The 21530-nt window shown below is 38.0% G+C and overlaps 1 protein-coding gene across 1 annotated transcript in view; it reads left to right on the top strand.

Annotated features, from left to right (window-relative positions):
- LOC123874214 (hemicentin-2-like) overlaps positions 1–21530 on the top strand; it is a 233122-nt gene that overhangs the window by 195595 nt on the left and 15997 nt on the right. Inside the window, exon 3 of the mRNA XM_045919458.1 lies at positions 20501–20649. Coding sequence (XP_045775414.1) covers positions 20501–20649 — 149 coding nt within the window. The remainder of the gene's footprint in view (positions 1–20500; positions 20650–21530) is intronic.

Below are 21530 nucleotides of genomic sequence, written 5' to 3' on the forward strand. Positions count from 1 at the left end.
TTTTACACTTACGAGGTTTTCACTCTAAGCCGTCGCTAAGTGGACAGACGTCATCGATCAATGAGTTGCAGGGAGCCGCTGGTTGGTGACAGTGCAAAACCGTGGCGTGTGGAAGTACCTACAAGAGACTTATGCCCATAAAAATGACCTTGTCGATGACCATAGACTTTTGTCAGCGATGGACAGAAGTCCGTCGTCTGCGCAGAGCCTTACATCTCTTTGTGGATCATAAAACAGGAAAGTCGTTCGGCGATGATGTACGGACCGACCGCTCGAGTGCTCTCGAAAAATGTTTAATTTTGTTGAATACTTGTACGGTTCGTTTGACCCAGTTCACAAATGAATGTTAGATGAAATGAAGCCACAATAAAATAAACTCAATAGCATTAACTGTAGGATTATTAAAAATAATAGTGATATATATAATATTTTAAAGTGTTTTCAGACTATTTGCAAGTTTTCTAAGGAACTTGCAAATAGTCTAAAAAGGAACATGATGTTTCTTCAGTTTTCATGGAAGGCACGAGATCATGTTACACGAAATTAAATTCTTAAGTTTTTGTTGCACTGTTTTGTGTTACATTGTTTAACATTGTAATTTAAACCAGTGTTCACACTATAAACGTTATGACCCATGCCACATTTTACATTCTCATCTTGACTTGGTGAAACTTTGAAACTACATATTTGTATGGAAATCTGACAAACGCATAATATATTAGTTTCTAGAAAATTATTTCCTTCATCTGTGGAAACAGCTCACTTTTAAGCTCTACTCACCCATAAGTTGCCGCTTCCATGAATGGGGCTCTTAAATAAAGGACCTTTCAACGTTAGCACATAATAATTCAATGCCTTCAGAGGGGTGGACCGCTAACTCAGTGTTAAACACTGAATGATGGCCACCGAGCTCATTTGACTTTTTTTTACTCAGATACAAGTTAGCCCTTGACTGCAATCTCACTTGGTGGTAAGTGATGATGCAGTCTAAGATGGAAGTGGTCTAACTTGTAAGGGGTATGGCAGTTTTAACTGAGCCAATACCCCTTTGATTCTACATTGCTGTTTAACTGAGTGATATTAAAATAATTCTTCGTAGAAAACGTTCAAAAATTAAAAATAAATATCAAATGAGCTCAACGGCTCTCATTTAGTGTAGAACATTGAGTTAGCGAATTACCGTTTTACTCGAGTACCAGTATCCGACAAAAAAATTCGCAGAACTTTAGAAAGAGATTTCGGCTTCGTAGAGCGTCGTCTCTGTCGCGCATACCTGTGACTTTTGTCGGTCTCAACGACAGAGACAACCCTCTACAAAACCGCTATCTCTATCTAACGTTCGATGTGCAATCTTTTCTGCCGGACACTATATAGTGTTTTGACGTTCGAATTTTATCAATTTAGGCGAGATGTATAATTTCATACTAACCCTATATCCAGTGTTTCGTTGCTGTCCAATAAATTAGTCTCCATTCTATTAGCAATGCTAAGAGCCATCGCTTTGCTGAAAGTGGTTAAGTGTTGCTAGCACGAACGGCCATTCCGGACGTTTTAGTGGAAATATATTCTTAACTGCGCTATTCTCTGACGGATTTACACCATTTTGGGGAGACAAAGTATTTATAGTGAAAAGTGTTTCATGGTTTATGAGTTCAAACTTACATGCAATATTATTCGTCTTGGCTTCGCACGGATGGCTTTGAATTTCTTTCTGCGTCGTATTCTTGCTGAGGGTTTTGACCCTGTTTCATTTACTTCATAATCCATACTTTAATATTATTATAAATGCGAAAATGTGTCTGTCTATCTATCTACCTGTCTATCTGTCTGCTAGCTTTTCACGGTCCAACAGTTTAATCGATTTTCATGAAATTTGGGTAAATTTTAGCTTACATCCCGGTACATGCATAAGGGTTGAATTTTCAAAAATCCTTTCTTATCTGATGTTACATAAACGTACGTCACAATAGCTATCTGCAAGCCAAACAGCCCGATTCTTCCAGTAGTTTGAGCTGAGCATAATAGATAGAACAATCAGTCACCTTTTCCGTTCATATAATATTTTTAAATAATGTTATTGTTGCTTTAAGTTAACTTTTTAATTATGAAAATGTTTAAATGTATGTAGTTATAAATACAAGATCTTAAACGTTGACAAGAAATACAAAGTTAGAATTTCGGGTAAATACGAATATAACTTTGGTTAGAAATTGAAAACAAGTCGCTTTAGGGAAAGTTAAACCACCTCCCAACTTCAAAGGGATTTAATGGGAAATTAGCATGAGTAATTGATTAAAATATACTCCTTTATGTGCGATAATATGACAGAAAGGGAAGTTTCGGGAATCTAGGTCTAAAATAGAAGCTTATATCTAGAATCTCTTTAGTAGGGTAGAAATTATACAAGGTCAGTTGGAAAAGGGCTCAGGAAAATAGAATTAATGAAATTCAAAAGGTGTCCATTAAACCTATTATAAAATGAAATCTTTGAACTTTAATTAATTAAATAAAGTTACCATCTTTACTATGGACTAAATTAAATACAAGCGGGAGAGGCTAATGGTTAAATCGGACTTTTCCCAATTTTCCATCCCCAACCTCCGAAAGGTTGGGGATTCAATCCCGGACTCCCATCTCTTATGTACAAATTTTTGTAGTTAGCGGTTTAAGCAATCCATACGTCTGTCTGTCTGCTAATTTTTCACGACCCAACAGTTTGACCGATTCAATGAATTTTAGTACATAGTTAGCTTACATCCCGGGGAAGGACATAGGCTAATTTGTATCTCGGACAATCAAAGAGTTTCCACGGGATTTTTAAAAAGCCTAAACCCACGCGGACGAAATCGCGGAATTATCTAGTTAAATAATATTTGCTTTGGCGGTGAAGGAAAATATCGTGAGAAAACTTGCATAAGTATCTGTAACTGCAAAGGGTTATAAATCGAACTACCAATAAATCTGTCGTCTCCTGTACTATAAATGTCAGCTCTCGCGTAACTTGCTCAAGCTAAAAAGCAAAAAAGCCATAAGAAATACGCCAAGAGTTACTCCCAATAAACTTGTTAGCGAACATTATTGGAACAATCATTAGTCAAGCTCTTTCCAACAAGTTTTTCCGCTTGACTTGAACCAAGAGTAGAGGTACCATCTGAGAACAAAATTAAATGGGACAAGATCTAGAAATTAAATGATGTAATAGGACCGGAACATTTATCAATTTTATTTTTCTTTTCATGGCGTATATGTCGGATCGAGCCGAGGATTGTTTAAGAATTGATGAAGGCAGGTGAAGATCCTTAGAGTCTGCTTCGATTACTAGGCGATCTTCAGACGTGTTAAGAACAATACTTCCGTTTACTGCATGTCACAACTACCAGCGTAACTAGGTAAACCTAACCTAACCTACCTAGACCGGCTCCTCCACCCCTTACACCGGTCCCAAACCAACCATCAAACCTAACCACCACAATAACAACTCGTTTAACCAACAGTACCACTTTAGGTAACCACTACTCTAAAACCTACAGTACGACAGACTACTACTGAGAAGTGTCCTCGGTAACAACCGGACGAATAATGCCTCGCTACGCACAGCGTGTCTGATTTTATAGTCCAACGACGATAGTGGGGAGATGACGTAATGCTCAGTGAGCAAAGTGTTGACAGCTAAAAGTCGGTACCGCCGACACGGCCATTCTGACCTGCGTACGCCCTCGTACGCTAAATGTCACAAATCATGTGAGGACAAAACCATAACCACAAAATCACTATACCGCTCGTCTATCCTGACTAGCAGTTAACTGTCAATGAACATCTTTCTCATATGATTAGAGCGCAATTGCTATTGCAACTCTTAATCAATCATGATCTAAACATTATTCAAAATGAATTTACCACTGGTTCGGAATGCCACAACCTAGCGAGAAGAACCAGCAAGAAACTCGGTGGCGTCTAACTGAGTCATTAATTTCTTGGCATCTAACTGAACTTAAAAACAAAATTTTTTTTTTTTTGGTTGTTGTTAAGGATATGTGGTTAACTGTAACTGTGCGGTGTCTATGACAGTAAAACTCTTTTAACATCGTCGCGTCACGGCCATTCTGACGCGCGACCGTCCTCGGGAGCTAGCTGGTGACCGGTCCGTCCCTACCGTCCCTGATTCATGGATTGTCCGATATTGTTCGTGCTCGCCTTCGTTAATCAGCGCCGACATGGCCATTCTGACCACAGGTCGCCCTCAACCTGCCAAAGAAAAAAAAAAAGAACACAGTACCGTTGTACGAAACAGATTACGCACGGAAGCCCTCATCCTCGTTGGACACGACTAATAGTGAAAGTAAGGAGGCCCCTGTCCTCAACTTACGTCACAAAACACAAAAGTAAGGAGGCCCCTGTCCTCAACTTACGTCACAAAACACAAAAGTAAGGAGGCCCCTGTCCTCAACTTACGACACAAAACACAGAAGTAAGGAGGCCCCTGTCCTCAACTTACAAAACACAGAAGTAAGGAGGCCCCTGTCCTCAACTTACGTCACACACACAAACGTCACAAAACACAGAAGTAAGGAGGCCCCTGTCCTCAACTTACGTCACACACACAAACGTCACAAAACACAGAAGTAAGGAGGCCCCTGTCCTCAACTTACGTCACACACACAAACGTCACAAAACACAGAAGTAAGGAGGCCCCTGTCCTCAACTTACAAAACACAAAAGTAAGGAGGCCCCTGTCCTCAACTTACAAAACACAGAAGTAAGGAGGCCCCTGTCCTCAACTTACGTCACACACACAAAGCGGCAATATTAAGATTTTGAAAAAGTGCAGATTACCTTTAGTACTGCGTAGCTTTCACCTCCTGGACTTGAATCAGATGTCCTTGTCTTTGTCACCATTAACCACTCGTTTTCAGATATTCCAAGCTTTGGTAATTGATTCACGTATCTCCAAGAGTTTTGGCTCGACCTTGCAATAAGCCAGCTATTTTCTTCGATGTGGTTAGGTGGAGCTGAAGAGGCTCCACGGTTCATCCCGCTTCTGATGTCGGATCGAGCCGAGGATTGTTTAAGAATTGATGAAGGCAGGTGAAGATCCTTAGAGTCTGCTTCGATTACTAGGCGATCTTCAGACGTGTTAAGAACAATACTTCCGTTTACTGCATGTCACAACTACCAGCGTAACTAGGTAAACCTAACCTAACCTACCTAGACCGGCTCCTCCACCCCTTACACCGGTCCCAAACCAACCATCAAACCTAACCACCACAATAACAACTCGTTTAACCAACAGTACCACTTTAGGTAACCACTACTCTAAAACCTACAGTACGACAGACTACTACTGAGAAGTGTCCTCGGTAACAACCGGACGAATAATGCCTCGCTACGCACAGCGTGTCTGATTTTATAGTCCAACGACGATAGTGGGGAGATGACGTAATGCTCAGTGAGCAAAGTGTTGACAGCTAAAAGTCGGTACCGCCGACATATATTTCTTAAAATCTCTTCTTGATTCAGGAAAAATTAGTTTTGTTTATTCTTTGAACTTTTTCTAAAATTTTTTCTTTGCATATAGGTACGTCTTTAATAATAATTTGATACCTAGCCCGGAATGTGTTTGTTGCTATTCGAGCGAAATAAAATGAACCCATTTTCTGTTACCATTGTATGTACTTTAATATGGAACTTTGTAAAATGTAATGTTTGTGGTAAATGGAAAACTTAATTTGAAATAATGGTAATGCAGTTTAAAAATATACATATAATGCACAGATTATTGCAATTTTTAATGATCATACATCCAGCTTACATAATACCATATAACATTTAAACTATTTGGTAATTTGAACTGTAAATTATGCAATTTTTTATCACTCAATTTTTCTCATCATTCACCGTTAATAGCTGTAGGTAATATAGGATTTGTCCGTGAATAATCTACCCCATGGCCACCCTCGCCATGATATTCTTGTTTTGTTACAACCTAGCGTATTAACACTTGTTAAGTGACTTGCTGTTATCAGGAAGTTTTAAAAAGCAAGTTGAAAGAAAAATAAATGTTATAGTGTGCAGGATAATCAAACTCTTCTCGTTCTAAGAGGAGACCCGTGTACTACTGAAGTAAGCCGCCAGTAGATTGACCATGATGATTATGGCAAAATTGCCAAAGTAGGTAACTCAAATAAATAAAGCGCTTACCTAACAAAAACCGGCCACTGAGGGTTCCGTACTCGGGTATTTTTTCTAAAATTTTGCACAATAAATCAAAAACATATTACATACATAAAAAATATCTGTTTTAGAATGTACAGGTTAAGCCCTTTCATATGATACCCCACTTGGTATAGTTATCTTACTTTGAAAAGTGAAACACATTTTAATTTTTTTTTAATTATGTAACTACAAATTCGCGGTTTTCAGATTTATTACTTGTGCTATAAGACCTATCTACCTGGCAAATTTCATGATTTAGGTCAACGGGAAGTACCCTATAGGTTTCTTGACAGACACGACGGAAGGACGGACGGACAGACAGACAGATAAACAGAAGACAGACAACAAAGTGATACTATAAGGGTTCTGTTTTTCCTTTTGAGGTACGGAACCCTAAAAATATGTCAAAAGGTACCTAATTTGTTCCTATTAAGTAAGTGAAAAGCAGGTTTTATTATTTTCAGAAACGTAGTCGCGTGGTCGGCGATTTCGGTGTAAAATCACGAGTTAATAGTCTGATAGCTGGAGATTTACCGATAAGCGACACCACTTAATGCTAATGGTACTGAAATTAAGTTACACTCAAATTCGAGGCTTTCACTATTGGGTGTCCCTTCACATTGAGTAAGTTCATGTCAGACTTTGCTACTAGTAATAGTAATAGTCATTTAATATTCATAATATAATATATACATTATACGTCAATTGTAATTCCAATTCATTTTTTTCACTGCCAACGGGACCCTAAAATTACCTACTAAGCCTCCGTTGTCCATCCGTCCATCTGTCTGTCAGCGGTCTGTATCTATCTTGTGAAGCGTAATAAATAGAGTTGTCACACTGTGTGTCACACTATTGCCGCTAAAAAATAATAATTAAAATTTCAAAATGACCGCTATGAAAACTTAAAAAATAAAAAGTGTTATTTCTTGTACTATGGTATAGAAGGAACCTTTAGTGTATGAGTCCAACTGGTACTTGACTGATTCTTATTAATTAATTATCATCAAGAAAATAAGAAGGCTTGAGGTTTGGTCCCGTAAAGGAGGCGGTTGACTTAAGGTGCCCACGCACTCGAACTGAACTGCAGCTGAACTGCGCGTCGCGTCAGCGCCCCGCATGATATTCTCTCCAGCCGCGACGCGCGTACCTCACTGCCACGCGGCTCGGCTGGAGAGAATATCGTGCGGGGCGCTGACGCGACGCGCAGTTCAGCTGCAGTTCAGTTCGACTGTGTGGGCACTTTAGCCTTTCAGTTTTGTGTGTTTTTAACCCCCGACCCAAAAAGAGAGCCGTTAAAAGTTTAACGTGTGTATCTGTGTATCAGGCTGTGGCATCATAGCTCTTAAACTAATGAACCGATTTTAATTTAATTTTTTTGTTTGAAAGCTGGCTTGATCGAGAGTGTTCTTAGCTATAATCCAAGAAAATCGGTTCAGCCGTTTGAAAGTTATCAGCTTTTTTTAGTTAATGTAACCTTCACTTGTCGGGAGTATTATAAATTTTTAATTTGCACTTGACGTGATAAATTAAATATTCCTATGTATTTTTTCAAATTTATAAATTGTTGGTTTGGTCAAAAATAATTCCTGTCTCTGAATAAAATTACTTGCCCCATGTCTAAAAATCTTTTCTAGCTATCTATAATAATCCAAAAAAAAAAAACGAGAATCCACCGACAAACTGAAAAGTTCTTAACTGGAAAATCATTTAAATAAACCTGTAGTTTTAGATAATGAAAACGCAACATAATTTTGGCCATTTATCTCAAAGTAATTTCGAATGCAAACTCAAAATAAACTTTAACGTTACACACTTCCCCCTGAATTAAAGGGAATAAATAAAGCTCTTTTGAATCATCAAAAGCCTGCTCGTTGCTTAATGTATTTAATAGAGATGGGCATAAAATTGCTACTTTGAAATCATTCTCATTTGGTAAAATTATTATTTCTCTTCATAGGCAGTGATTGCAAAAGTGATTTTTTACGGCAAATGAATTTCGCACCTACAATCGTTTGCTAGATTACTTTATGTAGCAATCTTATCTCATGTTCTACCTTACATTCAATTAAGTTGAAGGAGGTACAGAAGACAGACATGACATGCAGCATGCGATATGCACCGCCGGCCCTCCCACTGCGAAACATGCAAAAAAGCAAGCCACCAAGCAAACAATACCATCATCATGAAACACCACACAGATCCTCCAAAACACTTGACGCACGTTTCACTCCTCAGGAAATGTCAGAAAGTTTCATGAAGCTACAATTTACAGCTTTTTCTGAGTGTTTAGCAGTGGAGGGATAGGTGCATGTCGCATACTATATGCTGCACTATTATAGCAAATTAAGCTTGCAGTTCCTTGTGTAATATTATAGACTTTCGCCAATTAATGCCTGTTTCTATACGAAGATAGGAAGTGTTACTTTTCATGTGATTTTTCACATGCTACCTGTGAAATGGTCCATGTCTAGTATTTACCACAGGTTTCATTTCATTTTAATTAAGTATTTATCCGCTTACGAGTGTAACTGTGTAAACAAGCCCCTCAAGTAAATAGGGAGCAATAGGAAAGTTCGTTCGCGTAATGAAGTTTGCTTACCTACTCGTACGTCAACCTTATCTCGTGTTCTACCTGATATTAGTTTAAGTTGAAGGAGGTACAGAAGAGCACCCATGAATAAAACAAATATGGTATTTAATATAATGTGTAATTTATATACAATACTAGATGATTCCCGCGGCTTCACCCGCGTGGATTTAGGTTTTTAAAAATCCCGTGGTGGTTTTTAAAAACTCTTTGATATTTCAGGATAGAAAGTGGCCTATGTCACTCACCAGATCTTTAACCCATGCGAAAAATCACGTCAATCCGTTGCTCCGTTGTGACGTGATTGTGTCCTTGAATCACGTCACAACGGAGACACGGATTGACAAGCAACAAATAAACTCACTTTCGCATTTATAATATGGGTAGTGATATATTCATTTAGATATAAGTTATTCTGTCTAGGTGGGTTGGAGGAGAAGCGTGTTAGTTATTTTATAAAAGTTGAAAGTTTCTTTCCGTATTATCCCTAACACGGGGGTGAACGATCAGCGACTATGAAGTTTGGATCATGGTGGCTCTGGGAGATAACAGGTAATAGGGATGTAAAAATCTTACGTCAAAGTACAAAGTTTAATTTTCTTATAAAGTTTTTATACAGTTTAAAAGTTTAAGGAACCAGAAACGACCTCCAGGACCTCCTACTTATGAGAGCTCAGTGCTCACAACTGCGTCAGTCGTCACAACTATAAAATAGTAGAGATAATGGCTTTTTTCCATTACAGTTAATTTTACTTTAACTAACTCGTGGCTTAGGATTCTTTGAAACTCGGTAAGCACCAATTCAATTTTCTTCAAAGTCATAAAAACGTTATTAAAGGAAACGTGCAAAGTTCTCATAAAATGCACAAGTTTTTTATAATATTGCACTTTCTGAAGTACTTAAACAAATATTGGAGCTGATCTAGACGTCGGATGCATTTTTCATTTATATCGGCTCTTCGTGAAGGGGAGAGGTGTTTGGAACTTTTTATTGCATTCGTTTGGAATGTTCGGGCTGGAAGGAATGAATGAATATATTTTTATTGTACATTACAAAATTAGTACAGAAAAAACACGTACAAAGCACAAAAGAATATAGGCAGGTAGGTACAATTTGGCAGCCGTATCGCTTCGAAAGGAAATAAGGGAAAGATGAATAAAGGAAAATTGACGACATTATTATTATGATCAGATATCATCAAAAGCGGTAATAGCCAAGTGGTTGAGACCTTACTGAGATTATGGGGTTATAATTATTAGATTAGGGGGTAGCACCTCTAACTTTTCGCAGTTAAAATATCGTTTTTAGCAATTAAATATCACTTGTTTTAACGGTGAAGGAAAACATCGTGAGGAAACATGCATGCCTGAGAGTTCTCCATAACGTTTTCAAAGGCGTGTGAAGTCTGCTAATCTGCACTGGGCTAGCGTGACGGACTAAAGCCGAAACCCTTATCATTCTTAGAGGAAATCTGTGCTCAGTAGTGAGCTGGCGATGAGTTGATCATGATGATGATGATTGTGAACAAACATGGAACAAACATTGTTTTTTGGGATATAAAAACTATGCTAAATGTTAACCCAGAGTTAAGCTAAAGTATGCCAAGTTGCATTCAAATCTATTTAGCAATATCTGCATTATGTATGCACAGATAGACAGACAGATAGATAAAAATTGGAAAATACTGTTTTGTCCTCAATATCAAAATATAAATCATCCAGTTACAGTTTTGTTCAAAGAGTAGATTTATTTACAGGAACTTTTTGAAGAGGCTATGCCCTTTTTAGTTTTACTCTTTCTCTTAATGCACAATTTACTCAGTTGAATAAAAAATTGTATAATAATGGCCCAATAGCATGCATGAATAAACACGAATCACTGTACTACAACAGATCCAATTCTCTCCAGTCCCTTCGGCTTCGCATTACTCAATCAATTTAACATAAATGGAAACTACCAGTGACTAAGTGGCTCGCAGGAAAGTCTTACAAGCGGCACTTAGCCCTGAGGAGCAATATTCATTGAGATAATTTTCATCCGACATTGTACAAAAGTGCTCACAAAAGTGACAATGGGCGGAGTGTACTAGAGTGAGGAAACTCTCAGTTTGGTCCTGAATCGACATCTGTCAAATAGCAGGCTAGGGGTGACGTGAAATCAAAGACCTTTGAATTATTTCTTCCTACATCCATGCTGAAGTCCTAAGATTATGGAATCTATAGGTGAAATCAGAGATACCTAGTCGTTTCGTAGCCTATCCTAGCGTCAAATATAGGTAACATTTGACGCCTACCACTGAAGGTGAAGCCTCATCGTTTCATTACAAGGTTTACTAACTGTGGACTGCGCAATGGGTTTTGGCCTCTAACTACTAGTGATAGGCATGATTGCTTGTTTTAAATCATTTACATTTGGTGAAATTATTATTTTTCTTTTTCACAAGCAGTTTTTCACGGCAAGCGATTTTTTAATTTTATTACCACTTATAATAGCTTGCTACATTAATTTGACTAGGAATTATGATCAAGTTCAATTTTGTAGATTGTTTTACTAGATTAATTGAACCAGATAATTTTCTCTTTCCAACACGCAAGGATGCAAATGTTCTCGCCTATGCGCTCTTTAGCTCGGATCAATAACCGTGCACGCGAAAAATAAATGACAAAGCGGGATTAAGTGTAATAATTTTCAAACTTTGTGAGGTTTGCTTCGTGAATATTCCATGAATACATAGCAAAGTATTAGGTACATTGAAAAGGCTTTTCACATGATTTTTTACATGCTATCTGTGTCATGACCCATCTCTGCTGAAGAGCAATATTCATTGAGATAATTTTCATCCGCAATTGTAGGAAAGTGTTCACAAAAGTGTCGCATTCGGACAATGGGTTCTTGGGCCTCAAACTACTATAAATTCACTGTAATGGCCCCATTCGGGCTCGTATTGAAAGCTGGGCCCTCCCTGATATACTATCAGTTAATCGGTTTGGGATGCAATGCCGTGTTTATGGATGGATAGGGCGATGTGTAGGATCTTATTTACTGAGCATAACTTGGGGTTTTATGCCCTAACCTAAATTATCTTACTTTATTCCAAATGTTAAAGGATAAGCCCGACTCATAGACGTATTATTATCAAAATACCTTAAACATCTAGTTTGAGATTTTTATTTTATTTTAATTTATTGACAGAGATATACCCGGGAAGATAGCTGCCCGTTTCATCTTCCCAGGTTACAATACAAACAATAATACCAACCATTAATTAGTATCACTTACAGAAGAAAAATAAATAAACACTAAAATTAAATTAAATTAGAGAGTATAATTATTATTAATAGTGCACAAAATTTTTACCATTTTGGGGGCACACTGGGGCGTAGAAAATATCTTGAATTTTCTGAATGAAATCTTAGCAAATGTATGGAACTTCAATCACTTTTATACATGACATAATATTGTATATAAAATCCTTGAAAAGAGCAACGCCGAGTTCTTTGCTGGTTCTTCTCGGTAGGAAAGGCATTCCGAACCAGTGGTAGATGCATTTGACGATTAAAAAGAACTTGTAAAAGTTTAATTGAATAGAAATATTATTTTGATTTTGAAATGATTTGATTTTATTATAACTACTGCCACATCCCACACAATTCAGAACAACACAGTCATAACTTGTGCCAAACATTAGTTTGAGCGTTGAGTCAAGCGTTCTTCAATATAGCGTCGAATTCAAACAGAAAGCTGTACTGAGAGCGATCCTGTAACATTTAGAATTCCAATCTCTTCTACCGTACCCCGAATAGCTCTTCGTTGAAAGAGAGGATTTGTTGGAAGCGTTTTGGCTGTTACTTAAGCCTGTACTGGCACAAAGTGAATGGTAACAGACAGCGAATTCCCTTTCCCTCGGGATGCAGAATGCAATAAAAGGGCTGACACCTTTGACGCTGAAGGGTAGCAGCTCAAAATGAAAAATGCACTCGCAATCCGGGATATTTCGACTCCCATATTTGTCTGTGGATTTATTCTAACGTTAGAATCGATCCAGAAGGATTTCGTCGTTCTGTTCGGTTATTCTTAATCGTTTGTGGAAAGATTTTTATGGATTTTGGATTACGGTACATTTTTAGAAAACTTTGTGTCGTGGTGGAAACAGTAGGTCTATTAGTTCAAAGGAATTTGGGCTCAAATTCGAATGGGTTCATTTGTGGCTAGTTTTAGGGTTCCGTACCTCAAAAGGAAAAACGGAACCCTTATAGGATAACTTTTTTGTCTATCTGTCTGTTCGTCCGTCCGTCCGTTGTGTCTGTCAAGAAAACCTAATTAGGCAGGTAGGTAGATCTTATAGCACAAGAATATCCGAAAACCGTGAATTTGTCGTTACATCATTGAAAAAAAAATGTGTTTAAATTTTCAAAGTAAGATAACTATACCAAGTGGTATATTATATGAATGGACTTTATCTGTATATTCTAAAACAGTTTTTATTTATTTTTATGCATAATAATTTTTGATTTATCATGCAAAATGTCGAAAACGATACCTCGGAACGCGAGACCGACTCGCACTTGGCTGGTGAAAAGGCTATTTATTGATAAATTAACCTGTATACAGTCCGCTTGTCTCTTGCCGTCAAAGGTAGACAATGACTTCCGAATTCATATCAACCTCTTACCATAGCAAAAATATCAGTTTTATGCAGTAAAACTTTAACACCGGCGCAAGCGAACTTTCATTAGACGTAAAGTTCCTCTCAAAGTAAGAGCAATCGCTCTAAAGAAAACTTGAGATCGTCCTGCAGTGCTGAGCTTCTTCAAAAAATATTCCACTTTAAGTTGCACGACAAATATAGAGGAAAACTTGCCTGTTGCTGCGCTTTGAAATGCCTTTTGCATTTAGCTAAGGTAGCATTCAACTGCTGTAAAATGAGCTATGTAAGAATCTATGAGAGAACAGGTACCTACATCTTTGTCCTAGTGTTGAATTCCTTACTAGATGATGATGATTACCCGCCCAGGCTTCGCGCGGGGAGTCTACCTATTCCATTGACAAAATATGGGTAGGTATGTATGAGTTATACCCATCGGAATCTACCTACTTATAAACATTTCTCGTGAAATGTTCTGAATACAATCAAACCTGTATCGAATTGCACTGGGGAAAGGCGCGTACCAATTTTTTTAACCACGCTGGCTAATTGCGGATTGGCAGACTTTACACACCTTATGGAACCCTCTCAGGTATGCAAGTTTCCTCACAATGTTCTCCTTCACCGTTAAAAAGTGATATTTAACTACTTGAACGCAGATAACTCAGATGGTGCGTGCCCGGGGATCGAACCCCCAACCTCCGATTAGGAGGCGGATGACCTAACCACTAGGCTATCACAGCTACCCCCTGATGTAGTTTCACGTAGAACAATACAATAACTTCAATACACAGCCAAAGTCAAATACTGTTAGTTCAGACTTATTGTCAGTACTGTCAGTTACAGACAGATACTCTTATTGTTTGCTGGGCAAACATCTGGGCTGGAACGAAATATTATTTATAGCACGTCAGCTATTGGTATTCGAGTGATTCGTGACCGTATTCGTATTCGTCGGGTATTCTTGTTCTGTATTCGTATTCGATGCGGGTATTCCGAGCACGCACGTCCGCATCGATGCGGCTTGTTCATTCATATTGCATCGCTGTCTCGCTAAACTTCGTGTGTGATTTCTTATGTAAGTAGCATACAGATAATACCTATTTCCTGCTTCCTGCTTCCTGCTACCCTATTTGTGGCGATACATGTTGAGAATATAATTATTTTACACTCCTTTACAAAAAACACAGACATCTATACGAAGATTGTGTATCTGTTTGTCCATCTGTCACAGCCAATTTGCTCCGAATCTACTCGACCGATTAAAGTTGAAATTGTTAAAATATCTAGATAGATATTTTAACAATTTCAACTTTAATCGGAATCGGAGATTCATGCGTGTAGATACACGCATGAATTTCTGTGACCAAAACACGCAAAATAAATGAATTTTTAATATGGAGACCACTTTAGAAGGCAAATTAGAATATTTAAAAAAGTTTTCCTGAAGTGAATGAAATCGCTTATGGTGAGGATCTCAATTTTTTTTTGATAATCATAAATTATTAAATGGTTTTTGAAGTATTTAAAAAGATAAAAATTGACCATTTCATCCCAAATCCCCGAAATAATGGAGCATAAAAATTTGAAAAAAAAATTGAAAATACCTCTGTACCTATTTCAAGTACCCCGTGGTCTATAATCACAGGAAACCCTATCAGAAACCTATAGTCTTAAATCTCTCAATATTGTGCGTACAAACTCACATAATACGGAACCCTTTCCACGCGAGTTCAACTTGCACTTAACTTACACTTATTACTTACCCTGTTATTTAGATCCTTTGATAGTCATAGACGTAGACCATCATAGTTCAAACATAACTCCAAATACAAATCCAAATTGGCAGTTTAGTAGTGTTCTAAAACTTACCTAAACCTGAAAGCGCTAAGCAAGCGATAAGTGCAGCCCCGATAGAGCCCCTATCTGTTGCTATTTGTTGTCCGTTGTTCAGCTCCAAATAATAAAAATTAAATTAAAAATTTAAAAAACCCCCGACACATAAACCTCTAAAAAGTAAAAAAATAATAGGTAAATATGTATGGGCCCTTTAAGAATAGTATAAATAGTAAAGTTTTATCCAAGCGCTCGTTGCGCCAGGGGACCGCTACCTATGATAAACTATGAAAGTCATCTGTTGTAGAAAGAGTCTTTAGCGGTCCCCCGACGCAACGAGCGCTTGGATAAAACTTTACTATTTATACTATTCTTAAAGGGCCCATACATATTTACCTATTATTTTTTTACTTTTTAGAGGTTTATGTGTCGGGGGTTTTTTAAATTTTTAATTTAATTTTTATTTCACGCTTTTTAAACTTTATTCATAAATTACCGTTTATTTGTGCCATTCTAAAACCCAATTTCTATAATAATATAAATCCAATAAGGCAGCTAATATCTCTTCAAAAGTAACATCAACGTTATGTTAATTATACGTTCCATGAAATATTTTTGACCGAACATCACTAAATCAAGAATTATCTGAATGACTCACATAGTTTAACACGACCAAAACGAAATATCTGTTTCTAACATGTCGTTGCTTTAAAAATGTACCCATTTTACGTAGTCGTATAATAGTTCGCTTTTCAAGATATACCTACGATTAAATTGAAATCGACTTTCACCCGATGAAATAAGGAATAAAGTGGCTTGTATTTCATTTTGTTTGTTATTGCATGTCAAATTTTTATTTGACATAACTTTCAAAAACCGGTCAAGTGCGAGTCTGCATCACACATGAAGAGTTCCGTACAAGTTTTTTTTTATGTAATGACAATTCAGTTGTCGGATTTTTCTCTTTACTTGGGCCACAGGAGTAGAGTGCTTGGGCTATAAGATATTGCTACCTGCCTTTCATGATTCTACGTAAACGGGAAGTACCCAATTTATAAGTTTTGATTCTCTTGAAAGATGACACACAGACAGACAACGAAGTGGTGAAGGAAAACACCGTCAGGAAACCTGCATGCTTGAGAGTTGGCCATAATGCTCCCTCAATGGTGCGTGAGGTGTGCCAATACGTGCTTGGCCAGTGTGGTAGCTTCTCATTCTGAGAGGAGACTTGTGCTCAGTAGTGAGCCGGCGATGGGTCGATCCTGATGATGATGAATTTTAAACGTATTTTGTCAAAGTAAATAAGCTGAGTTCAAGCAGATAAAATAAAAAGAAGGTGCGCCTAATGCATCATCCAAACCTGCGCGACAAAGCGACTACGATGCGGGAACCTCAGCCGCGCGGAGGGTCATCGCCTCCTACGATATTTAATGGTGCCATGCACACCTACGCGACTACAACAGTCGAGGCTACCTACAACATCTTTTTTTCTACAGATACCTACTGAACCCTAAAAATAGTTTGACTATGGTTTGGGTTTGGGTTGATTGTTCGTGGCCTTTGGTTGACTGTTGGATATTATAATTGAATTAATGTTTTCTCGTTTAACTGTGATTATAATATTTTATAAATTAGAAACTCCGCGCCTACGATCCAAAGTATCGGAGTTTTCCAAAACATTATTTTCAAATAAATAATTATGTATCTAGGCAACGTCCATATTGACAACTGGACAATTTGCCAATTGACATAATATTATGAACCTCTGTTACAATAGTGAAAGATCCCAGGGCCACCAGCCGTCACGTATTTTCTGACGAACGAAATGTGGACGATTGAGTAGTGTTACTATGTACTAAGAACGCATGCCTACAGACCTGCTAGCTTGCTTAGACGGCCAACTTTCAGGTATCAGGTAATCAAGGTACATAAAAACATTACTTACCTCTCGTAAATTCTCCAATTTTTTTAATTTTTAGCAGATTTTTTTAATATTAATAATTATTGACATAAGTAAACTATAAGAGAGTGAGAGAGAAGTCAATATATCCTAATACATGTCTTACTCAGTCTCATGCGCGTAGATAACGATGCCCTCGCGCTCAAACCCACAGAGGCATTAAAATTGAATTTAGGGGATGATTGGCCCTCTGGATCGGTCTGTCTTCTTGTAAAAGGTTTTAAAATAGTTGTCTGGTGGACATATATAAAAATGGAGCATCAGAATTTACGTGCAGTTAAGTAATTACTTATTTTGGGAGCTTTAAAGCGTCTGCAAAGCAATACGGCCGACGCGGGAAGTGTCTGGGAGTATTGGCGATATATTTTTAAGGATATTGCCTAAAATATACGTAAAAATCAGTTTGGCGAATTTACGTGAGGTAAGTAATGTTTTTATGTACCTTGATTATCAGATACCTGAAAATTGGCCGTCTAAGCAAGCTAGCACGTAGGCTAGGCATGCTTTCTTAGTACTTACTAACACTACTCAATCGTACATATTTCCTGTGTCAGAAAATACGTAACCTCTGGTGGTCCTGGGATAAAAGTAATAAGAAAACCAGAAAAGAGCTGATAACTTCCAAACGGCTGAACCAATTTTTTTGGATTATAGCTAAGAACACTCTCGATCAAGCCACCTTTCAAACAAAAAAAACTAAATTAAAATCGGTTCATTCGTTTAGGCGCTACGAGGCCACAGACAGATACACAGATACACAGATACACAGATACACAGATACACAGATACACACGTCAAACTTATAACACCCCTCTTTTTGGGTCGGGGGTTAAAAAGAGTGCTTTCATTGTGAATTTCGCAGTGCCGCTACGTCTTTTGTTTCTTCATTGTGTTCAAAAAGACAAATCTGAATTGCCTGTTTTGGAAGTGCATCTTAAGATTTAGATTCTTCCTTTATTTATTTGTACCAGAAAGTTGTAACAATAAACAGAAAAAGAAAAAAAAGTGGTCAGGGAAGTACTTATCTCTATAAGAGATCTCTACCAGTGACCCTTTACACGATTTAACTGAAAGTTTTCTGATGATAGATAAGCAGGAAAAATTTTGCATAAAGTTTCATCATCATTATATATTAAGTATCATTCATCATCATTATCATCATTTTAATTGGCGGCTCACTACTGAGCACGAATCTCCTCTCACAATGAGACGGGCCACAAGCTGTCATGCTGTCCCAGTGCGGATTTGTAAACTTCACACACCTTATAGAACATTATGGAGAACTCCCAGGGATGCAGGCGTCGTATTTCACGTTTTTCTTCATCGTTAAGGGTATTGTATTAATTGTTTAAAACGGATTTAACTCCAAAAAGTTAGATGCTCTTGACAAGTGGGTACTTATTTAAACGTATATTATTCCAACTCAATTAGAAATACAAGCAGCAGAATGTTAAAAGGAATTCAGTGGTCATTTAATGGCCAAAATGCCACTTCCGCAGTCTCTAGTAGAGGAGTTAGAATGAGAAAATTGAGCTTTGCTGAAACACATTTTCTTTGACCGCTAAAACAAGAGGCATGCAATGCATAAGGCCACGGAATTCAAAATAATGATAAAAGTTCTCATATCTGGGCCATATAACCATCGAGAAATAAAACTCTTTGTTCCCAAAACACTGCGAAAGGAGCTATATATTAAAACATCAAGACACTGTAAACAACCCATTCTCTTTTACTGCCAAAAATAAAACGAAAAACAATGTAGCCAAAGCTGACAACAAAAGAACCTCAGATTGCAGGGTGTGTGATTTATTTGGTGCAATATCGTGCCGCTGGGTGCTTTATCATAGCGAGATGCTCGCGAGAGGCGACTGGGTACATTGGGGGCGCGTTAGAAAAACAAAAGGCACCTTACTACACGTATACACTACAAAGAACCTCGTAGCTGCCATTTCCATTTTGTAGCTGCACCGCAGAATGCTGTAAAGTGCGACTCTGGAATGGGCGATTTCTTTTATTAAAGACATTAATTTAATCTCTGGTACTCTTAGAGTGAAATTTATAGAGCGCACTTTGCTCAGACTTAAGATTGAGTTAAAACGAGACAGATTTATGTGAGGGATATATATCTGTCTCGTTTTGACTCTGTCTTAAGACTAAGCAAAGTCAGAGTGCGCTCTATAGGTCTCACCCATAGCCATTTTCGGCAACTTTTCAACTTTAAACGTTACTTTCGTCCCAAAAAAATATCTAGAAATACTTACAAGTCACGCCAAAAGTTTCACTTCCATAGGCTAATAACCGGGTTTAGTATTCTAATAAGAAAACTAGAAAAAAGCTGATAATATTCTAACGGCTGAACCGATTTTCTTGGATTATAGCTAACAAAACTATTGATCAAGCCACTTTTCAAATAAAAAAACTAAATCAAAATCGGTTTATTCGTTTAAGAGCTACGATGCCACAGACAGATATACAAACACACAGACACACATGTCAAACTTATAACACCCGCCTTTTAGGGTCGGGGGTTAAAAAGTTGCCCTACTTATGCCCGCCTGTTTAGTGGCCCAACAGCAAGTGCTACACCCATGTCTCCAGAGGTCGGGCGAAGGCGTTCTTATTTCCGGTTCGGCGAACGCGCCGGCAGGTTTCCGGCGACACTCGGATAATGACGACTTGTAAATAACACCGCGTCTTGTGGCTCCACACAATAGGAAATTTTTGGGACGATCTCTGAAAATTATATGCAGCTTTTTGTACTTTTTTGAGAAAAGTATTGTATTGGCGATGGTTTCTTTTTGTGTTTTGTCTTTCACAATATCTTGTTGGAATTTTTATCGTAGTTTGTAGAGTTTGTGATTTTTTACAAAATATTAGTTTTCTCTAAGTTAAACTAAAATCTGTAACTGAACAATTCCTGTTATAGTGATCGACTCATCGCCAGCTAACTACGGAGTACAGGTTTCCTTTCAGAATGAGTATAGTTTAGCCATAGCCCACCACGCTAGTCAAGTGCGAATCGACAGACTTCTCACACTTTTGAGAACATTATGGAGAACTCTCAGGCATGCAAGTTTCCCTCACGATGTTTTCCTTCACCTTTAAAGTCAGTTAATTAGATAAACGGACGATTCCTGTTCGTTAATTATTATATATATTATATACTTATTTTGAAAATTTTAATTGAAAGAAGATCATCCAGTTTTCTTCTCAGCCACTATGAGAGAAGTAATTGAGTATCGTTTTCGTCCCCAGGTCTAGGAGCCCTGCCAGGTGTTGGAGGGAGTGGCGAGTTGAGGCCGGAGCGGCCGTACTTTGACGACGTGTCGCCCAGAAACGTGTCCTCCGTCGTCGGCCAGTCGGCGATACTGAGGTGCAGAGCGAAGCACATAGGGAACAGAACAGTTAGTACATCTTTTTTCTCTTATTTTTTTTAATATACAATAGCGAGCAAACGAGCAGGCGGGGTCACCTGGTGATAAGTGATTACCGCTGCCCATGAACATTTGCAGCACCAGAGGTACCGCCGATGCGTTGCCGGCCTTTCAGGAATTTGTTGGTGCGCCCCTTGAATAACCCCATGTTGTAATCTAGTGGGAACACCGCCGATGGGTGTTGATTCCACAGTTTGCATGTGCGTGGAAAAAAGGATCTGGCACAACGGGCGGTCGATATGCACCAGGCACCCAGGTGGTGAGGGTCTTATCCTTCTCCCTCTGTTAGTAGGTAGGTTAGTTATAGATAGAATAGATAGCATAGCTAAGTACAATTACGAAGAAGTCCGTGGTGCCACCCAAATTGGCATTCCGGCTGGCATAGTAGGAGTATGATCGCTAAAACAACATCCCTATTGTATAAATTCATTAAAAACCTGATAAATAAGACATAATTAGGTTAATTAAACGAATACAATAATGAATTCCAGTCATTCCATCGTACATTTGTGTAGGTAGGGGAGATGAATGAGGTGCGCTGTGTGTGGCGGAGATATTAATTGATTCAGCTGATTAAGTTATGGTGACCTAATTAGCTTAGAAGCGAATGAACCGAGTCTAATGGTTGGGAGAGAAAACATTATACTTATTTATAAGTCTTCCAGCTTTGGATCTTTTATAAGATCTAGATAAAGCATTTGGCATAGATAGACCCAATATGATATAATATACATGGATGTGAGTGGAATGCTACCAAAAACGAACACATGTGACAGTTCTGATAAGATGACACAAAAATTTAAAAAAACGTGCATTTTCTTGCTATTTGCAATGTATTGCACATAAAACAT

Source organism: Maniola jurtina, chromosome 18 (genome assembly GCF_905333055.1).
Source record: "Maniola jurtina chromosome 18, ilManJurt1.1, whole genome shotgun sequence".
Lineage (NCBI taxonomy): Eukaryota > Metazoa > Arthropoda > Insecta > Lepidoptera > Nymphalidae > Maniola > Maniola jurtina.